This window comes from Varanus komodoensis, unplaced genomic scaffold (genome assembly GCF_004798865.1).
Source record: "Varanus komodoensis strain SLA01 unplaced genomic scaffold, ASM479886v1 scaffold92, whole genome shotgun sequence".
NCBI lineage: Eukaryota > Metazoa > Chordata > Lepidosauria > Squamata > Varanidae > Varanus > Varanus komodoensis.
Window position 1 is genome coordinate 533,859 of NW_025336624.1, and position 8,201 is coordinate 542,059.

Here is an 8,201-nt window from a genome sequence, read left to right on the forward strand (position 1 = left end):
TTGACCAGAAAAACATGGAAGTGAGCAGATTCTTCTTCTGGGGCAACATGCAGAATTTATGCAAGGAGTCTAAAAAAGAGAAAGAGGAACCCCAAGATGCTGTTTGTTCTTCAAAGAAAGGCTCTCAGCCTACTATTTGAGTTAATTTCACAGAAAAATGATTTGTCAAAGAATAAGACTGAAAAGATGCAAGGTGTAGTGTTTTTTTGTGCCCCTTATCTTGAGATGCAACAGGAAAATATATATATATAAGCAGGACCATGGCTCCCAGCCTGTCACTCTGGCATCAAACAACTGGCAGAGAGGAAATGGGTCCAATGCATGGTCTTAGCACAGGATATCCTATTCGTAAAGTATCTCTTGCCTACTCCACTCCCTATTTTAAACCACTAAGAATGATTTCCTAGCACCAAATTGCTCAAATAGTTGAAGGTGACCTTCCTAAAGTTTTATCTCTCACTTTAGTATACGAATGATTGCTTCTCTAGTTGGGTCTGTCTTTGCCCCTCGCAGAAAACTCAAAGCCTGCTGAAATGCAAGACCCTAAGACATTCAGTTATTGGGAGTGGGGGATGGGAACAGGAAACTGAAGGAAAACTGTGGGGATTCAACTGTGTTGGGAGGAATATAGCTAGAACAACAGTACAAATCAAGTTTAACATTTAAAAATTCACAACCTAACTAAAGCTATTTCAAAAATAAGATTATACTTGCAGAGGGTTAGGAAAAGAAAGAATTCACTAAGGCAGCCTTCCTTACCTGGTATGCTCCAGATTTTTTGGACTTCAATTCCCATTCATTCCTGACCATTGGCCATGCTGACTGTGGCTCATGGAAACTGTAGTTCAAAACATCTGGAGGGCATCTCATTAGGGTAGGGTGGGCTAAAGAATGTGGGAGGAGGAAACACACTAAGAAGAAATATTCAGCATACTGCTCTGAAGAAGGTATATCCACAGTAATGGATATGAACTCAGTTCAATTCTGGTAAGATGACACAGCTCAAATTAAATCTTGGCATATGTTATTGAAGGGTAAGAGATGAAAAAAAAGTTGAACTCCATGCTTGAACTAAGAGATGAATGACGTAACAAATCCTTGCAGCCTTGGGTATTTCACCTGCATTTGATCTGGTATACACTGGTATGAACTGATCTTTAGCTTAGCTAAAAAAAATGACAAGTTGTTTCTTTCTGATTTTTCAAGGACCCTGTCAGGTCTGAATGGTATGGCACACCAGAAGCATCTTTCCTTCTTAAGCTGTGAAAAATATTCAAAACAATGCACATCTCCAGAAATCTGGCATACAAATCCCAAATGCACATAGGAAAACATTTTCTGTATTTTTAAGATCAGGTTAACACCAGTATATACAACTATCATTTCCTGCATCAATGTCTACACCTTTGCCTGTACTGCTAGACCTGACAAGTTCTAATACAACTCTAAAATGTACTTCCAACAATTAACATATTAATTTGCTAAAAGATATGCCATTTCATTCGCTCCATTTTATTTTCATTCCGATAGTAACTCCTAATGAACCAAGGGACATCAAGATGCTATTGTTGTTTGGGATGGGGAGGGGAAGGGATGGAAGGAGGCAAAGGCAGACCAGACTGAAGGAACTTAAAAAGCACTGAATTGAAAAAGCTACACCACCTCACAAATATACATGATGATCAATGCATAAGACAACAGGCTGCCTTTTTACCTGTTTGTGGGCATGGTCATAGGAATTTATATGGTTGTCAAACTCTTGATGCTTCTGATACTGCTTATCACAGAGTTCACAGTAAAAGTTAGCTCTAAGATCTTCAAGGGCCTTGGCAATTGCCTTTTCTTTGTCCACGTAATCCTGCAAAAATGAAAGGAGTCCAGTCTGCTAAAAATTCTTAAGAAACCAGAGAAGGTGTTCATTAAACATTTAACACTTTGCTTATAACAACCTATGTAAGCTGCTACTTTTTAGCCCACTCTTAAGGCTATAGGCATTATAAACAACTCAAAAACTGCCTGGTATCTGGTGGGAGAGCTTATAATCTACATTAGTCAAAACAGACAGCAGAAGTAGAAGGTATCTGTTATTTTAATAGTAGTAGTGATTGTTGTTGTTATGTGCCATCAGGTCATCTCTGACTTATGGCGACCCCATGAAATAAAATCCCTCCAAAATGTCCTGCCTATGACAGCCCTGCTCAACATTTCTAAATTCAAGGCTGTGGCTTCCTTTATGGGTCCAATCCATCTCATATTTGGTCTATCTTTTCTTCTGCTTATATTAGCTATGAGGTAGGGTGCAGGAGAAACAGATGCTAGTGGAGAAGATGTATGGCTAAACAAGGTTTTTCTTAAAAATACAGACTGAGAAGAGAGTCAAAGGAGGAAAGCTATTTAGTAAGAGAAAACAGAAAATTGTTCCAGTACATGAATTGGTTCGTTTCAGTCACACCCATTCCTTTCTACTCATCAGAATCTCTACAATGATGTACTGTATTTTTACCAAACAAGAACACATATTCAAGATCTCAGAACAGTTAGTGCAATAACTAAATTATGTTAAATGAACCTGAGGGTGCACTTTTGCTTATTATGGTCCTTGAACGAATCCAGCTAGTCTTGTATTCTCTGTAGGAACCTTAGTCATCAGCAGATACTAAGAATTCCAGACAGTTGCTTGTAGTCCACTGGCAGGTCAAAATTTCTCTCCTGTCCATACTTGATTTATAAAGTTGATTGCTTATACTTGGATCAAATGAGTACGCATAAAGATGCATTATGTAAGTTGGGACTACCATATTGTATAAAAAACTAGTAACTCTCAACTAAACACAGCAGAAACTAATCTGGATACCTTGTACTTCTGCCTTAGTTCTTCAGTATCTTCCTTCTCCACTTCTAAGACACGTCTCCGTTCTGTGGCATCTTCAGCATAATCAAGCTACTCAACCAAAATAGAGAGAGATTAGTTGGCCAACAACACAGGCTTTATAAAGCCAGCAAAGGAAACATCATAAATACATATTTGATTTTTTTCAAACACTCCATTCACCTCCAAATGGATAATTAAATGCACCCCCCACACACACCAAACTGAGATTTCTTGCTGGGGGACCCCAACACCACATAACAGATTTTGTTTCAAGGAAATTTGATGTATGAATCCAGTATTATGATTTCAGGAAGACCAAAGAAGAGGAGCTTTTTCTCCATATTGCAAATCTGAATGTATAAAGAAACTGTATGCAAAGTTAATACTAAATACTAACATTTGAACCTATGACGATTCCTTATTTCAAGTCAAGTCTGCATGTATAACAAGTCAAGTCTGCATGTGTTTTATTATTGCATAGCATACTGTCTCTGAATACTCCATATCCAACTTGAAAAGAAAAATCATAACTCCCACTCAACACTGAATAGTGTTAGGATGGAGTAGAAAAGTTTCTCTGCCATTAGGAAGTCTACTGGTGGGAGCAGTCTTTCAAGCCCCCAGCTACACTGAAAGCAACTTTGCAGGTACAGGTTAAGCCAAGAAATGGGGTAGACTGGATGTTGTATTAGATCTAATGGATCCAAAGCCCCATTGCTTCATCTGGATTTGATCCCTCACTGGTACTAACATGCACAGGAAATTTTATTCCCATTAATTTCAATTGGAATACATTTTTAAAGTTCTTTTAGAAAATAGAATAACATTCCCTCCAGCACCACCCCTCCAGTGTCCAATCTCCTGCCTTGGCTAACAGGGCTTAGGAAGTGGTGGATCATCCACTATGTTATACCCCACTTAAGACTGCTCTGTAAGTTATAATAGCTTATCACTATATCTAACGGAAATAAATTAAGAACTGCAAAACAGATATGCTTTCTTTTGCTTTTCCTAAATCCATCAAACTTTCTAACAGATGATTCACAACTTTTATATTTTTTCCTCTCTGCCAAGTTGTAAAGCCTTTTATATCTCCCCTTAGTAGTCTTCACTGTATACTAAAACATCTCAGCATTGTTGGTCTTTATCCATAAATATGCTCAGCTTTCTAATCCTGTGTTTAAGTTGTGGGATAACGTAGGACAGCATGTTAAGCAAAACACACACACACACACACCTCCTACAACTTGTAGCCAAGCTAGGGAATACCTAGGTTTTAGGTTTTTTCCCTCTCTAAGAGCTGTGCTTCTCATAAGTTTCTTTAATGTGCACGGCTCTAAATCGCAGGGTGGATATTGTAAGGCACAGAAAAGATGTTCATTTTGTAACCCTCTATTCTTCTTATTTACTCTGTGTGGGGACCAGAACTAATATTTTCAGGTTCTGCCCTAGGATGTCTGGTTCCACCTGAAAAGTAGAGAAACTGCTACCACCTTTCTAGTGTGATTTCAGAGGAAAATATATTGCATTCCTCAGGTGAGATTTAAACAAATGAATTTATTAGTTCGGGCAGTGCCTAGATCTGGCAAGTTTATTCACAATGTTTGAGCAACCTTCCATGACAAAGATGAGGGGCAATTTTTCACTTTTTAGAGAAGGGGTAGACAGATTTCAGGCCTGCAGGATGTATTTTATTTTTTTTCCAAAACACTGTCATTCACCATCCAGAGGTTAATTAAAAAGACATTAATTTTGAATAAAAGAATTCTGAACCCTGGGATCTGTTCTTAGTACCAGAACAGGTCAGAGCAATCCACTCCTGGTTACCTGCCTTACAGCTTTATTTCAACATCATGATTTGTGAGAGTTAAAGTAAGGAAAAGTCATTTTATTTCCACTATCGTCATACAATTTGGGGTAAGAAATTCTTGCCAATCTACCACAAATAAAATCTAGATCTACCAGATCTAGAAAAAGCTTGTTTTCCCCCTATTTTATAGCACAAAATAATCTTGTCCACAAGAATAGCAGTAAGCTCAACTCACTTGCTTTTTAAACATGCAATTAAGGTGTTAGTTTAACACACCAATTTGCTAATTGAGGCTCAAATGTACACACATGCCTACAACTTTCTTGCAAGAATAACAATAGCAATAGTAATTAAGAGGGGAAAGACTGTACTCCTAATGCCAATTCATACAAGATCTTCACATTTTTCCTGAGAAGGCTCACAGGTTGAAGCTTGCCTGGCCCAAAGCATATGTCAACAGTCTGCTTACCTCCATTTCCATCCGCCCCATGCCCATGACATCATACTTGACCACGATTGGAATGGGATCTGTCCTACCTGCAAGGCAAGCAGACCAGTCAGATGGATGGGTGAGGGGAATGATCATTCTCTGATGAGTAGCTTTGTACACATTGGATTTGGGTTGGTTAGAGATCTTGCCTTTGGAGTGCAGAGACCAGAAAGCTACAGAGAACCAAACAGAAGCCATTCTCACAGCTTACAACTACAAGCAGGCACATTGTGGGTGCCAGACTTGCCTTCACTTGCTGCCTGCAGCTTTCAACCCAGATGTTTGAGACATGCAATATTAATATTGAAAATTAATATTGAAATTATACACCCTCACATCAAAAGATAACAGAATGTGGAGGATGGGAACTATATAGTTTCTCAGATAACAAGACACACTTTCACAATGTAAACAGAATTCTTGTACCTTCTCTATTGAAGCAGAAATATTGTATTATAAATGCAAACATGAATGCCAAAGCAAAGCCCAGAAAACTAAACCTAGAATTCTTCCCTCTTCAAGATTAGGCCCTAAGACTTTGCCAGCCCTAAAATCAGCCTTGTGCATTCTGTCACTCTGGCTGTCCTACTTATGGCTTGTAAGCTGTGAAAAGGACTAGTTGCGAAGAAAACTGACTTTGAAACTAATCAAACTATGCTGAAGATTCCGTACGTATTTTTAATTCACTCATAACCAGCCAAACAAAGCAAAATGGGGCAGACGAGCACTTTGACTATCACAGCCTTTGGGGAAGTGTTTATTTTTACATCACAACATGCGCTGTGAGTTGTGATGTAAGGCCACTGGAAAAAAGGAGCTACTTACCTTATCCGGTGGATACCTTGAGTGAAAAAACAGAATGTTTATTTCCCTTATTATCGATCTTCGGGGGATTGGTGCCAACAATATTTTTCTGTTTGTTATACACACAAATGCACATATATTATACCCTTGGGCCAAAAGATGTCCAAACCTGAATTGCACCAAAATAAGGGGACTGAATTGCTAAAATCAATCCAAGTGGCACAAGAGGTATTGCTTTAGAGAAGCTGTGTCAAAAAGTTAGCTATCAATGTCTGCAACTATTGAAAATAGTGTGGCCCAGCTCACAATATTGCACTTGAGGATCTGGGTTCATGTTTCACCTTTGTCAAAGGACTTCAACAAACTTGTCTCTGCTCCATATTTAAGAACCAGGAATTATGACCTTACTCACAATAATATTGTGAGGGTTCAAGAAGGCTTGGAAGAACTCTCTGCACTTGAAGTGCCATAAAAATGGAGACAAAACATTCCCAGACTCTCAAAGGCATATATTTAACTTGGGAATAAATTTCAATATGGTTCCAAATCAAATAAATATCTTATGCAACATTTTTTAGGTATTTATAACATGGAAACTTGGGTTGAGAGGTTCAAATCCAGAAACACTGACCATCTGCCTAATAGAATTTTTTTCCTAATGCAACTTTTATATGAATATATACACATTTTCAGTAACAGAGAAGGGGATTTTATGCCCAATGGTATAAGAAGCAGTGACTGCAGTTTTGAGCAAAAGAACCAAATTTATGATAACTTATTCAAATTAATATATCCCATTCCACCAAATAAGTTTGATTTAATTTCTTCAGGAGTTAAGATTGTTGTGTCCAAGTTCATGATTGTGATATACCCCTTCACAATAAGAAGAACATATCAGTACTTTTGCTTTCTAAGGCAGTCAAAGTTTTCAGTTAGCTATTAAATTGCCATAGCAACTGCTTACACCCACCACATGTTGGGGAAAGGGAAGAGGAGGGAAATCAAGTTTGGACAATATTAGAAATTTGAAGTGATTCTCCACAAATTTTTGGCAGCTCTACCACAAACATCCCTTCTGAGCATTAACCCCTCAATGAACAAGGATCAGACACGGAGAAGTGCATGAAGAAATGGAAAGGAAAAAAGGGAAATGAAAAGACCAAGCAGAAAAGATGAAGGCTACAACAGAGAAAGTAAGCCTAACATATTTGGTGCTCTGATGACAAAAAAGAAGTAAATTCAGTCTGAAAATTAAAAATTACCACTAAGTTTACCATCACCACAACAAGTCCCGGATCATTATGCTGTAAAAAAGAAACATCATTTGTTAGGTAGAAGACCGTCCGGGACAGAAAACAGGTCCTATGCAGTAGGCAGATGGGGTGGGGGGTAGGGAGGTCAGGAATGATCTTGGCACCCTAAGACTTCCACCCAACCCACCCATCTTCTGGAAACTATAATCAAGCAGCTACTAATTTTCACAGGTGTTCTGAGCAAATGACCATGAAAAACTACTGCCTAAAGTCCCTAAAGATGGCACTTGCAAAAGTAGGAAAAGTTAAAGGGGTTGGGTGGAACTTGACTGTAATGCTGCAAATAAATCAAGAAAGCACCCCCCCCACCCCCAGGCAACATTTCCCAAACTTGTGATGGCAGAATCTCACTAAGGCAGTAAACCACTTTCAACTGCTGGTGCAGGGTACATATGAAATGAAAAATGACACAACAAATCCTATAACTGAAGAGCCTGGCAAGTCAGAGAGAATTCTTGCTAGAATCCTCTCTCTTGCACGCTAGCTTTCCGTGGGCAGGACATTATTGGTATACGGAGAAAAGCATTCTTTTTGTATGGAGAGAAGTTGTATGAACTACCTCCATCTGCATCATAAGTGGTACAGCATTATCACACATTTATACTTCAGCAAGTGCTCTGCTTAAAGACCAATGAGCTGCAGAAAATTCAATCGTCTCAAGTTCCTAATTGAACTCTTCTTTTTTAAGCAGTACCAAATCATAGGAATATGGCCCTTGGCATCTCTTCCCCCGCCACCAGCCAAAATCCTGAACTATTGTCTATCTTTCCATGCAGGGCAAACCACCACCAGGTAGATGGGAACAGTTATAGGACTGCTCCTATCCAGATCTTGCTTTGGAGGAAGTCATGCATACCTTCCCCCTTAGGTATGTTCCTGATATAAATGGACATTAGCTAGGTTTTTGCTTTG

General features: G+C 38.8%; 1 protein-coding gene across 8 annotated transcripts in view; it reads right to left on the reverse strand.

Moving 5' to 3' along the window:
* GPATCH8 (G-patch domain containing 8) overlaps window positions 1–8,201 on the reverse strand; it is an 81,503-nt gene that overhangs the window by 15,692 nt on the left and 57,610 nt on the right. For 3 of the 8 annotated variants that reach the window (XM_044418719.1, XM_044418722.1, XM_044418723.1), the window contains 3 exons: window positions 5,152–5,219; window positions 2,855–2,941; window positions 1,715–1,858 (listed from right to left, as the gene is read on the reverse strand). In XM_044418719.1, the coding sequence (XP_044274654.1) occupies window positions 1,715–1,858; window positions 2,855–2,941; window positions 5,152–5,219 (299 nt within the window). Of the gene's footprint in view, window positions 1–1,714; window positions 1,859–2,854; window positions 2,942–5,151; window positions 7,281–8,201 lie in introns of all 8 variants that reach the window. The other 5 variants (XM_044418725.1, XM_044418726.1, XM_044418720.1 and 2 more) reach the window with 3 other exon arrangements.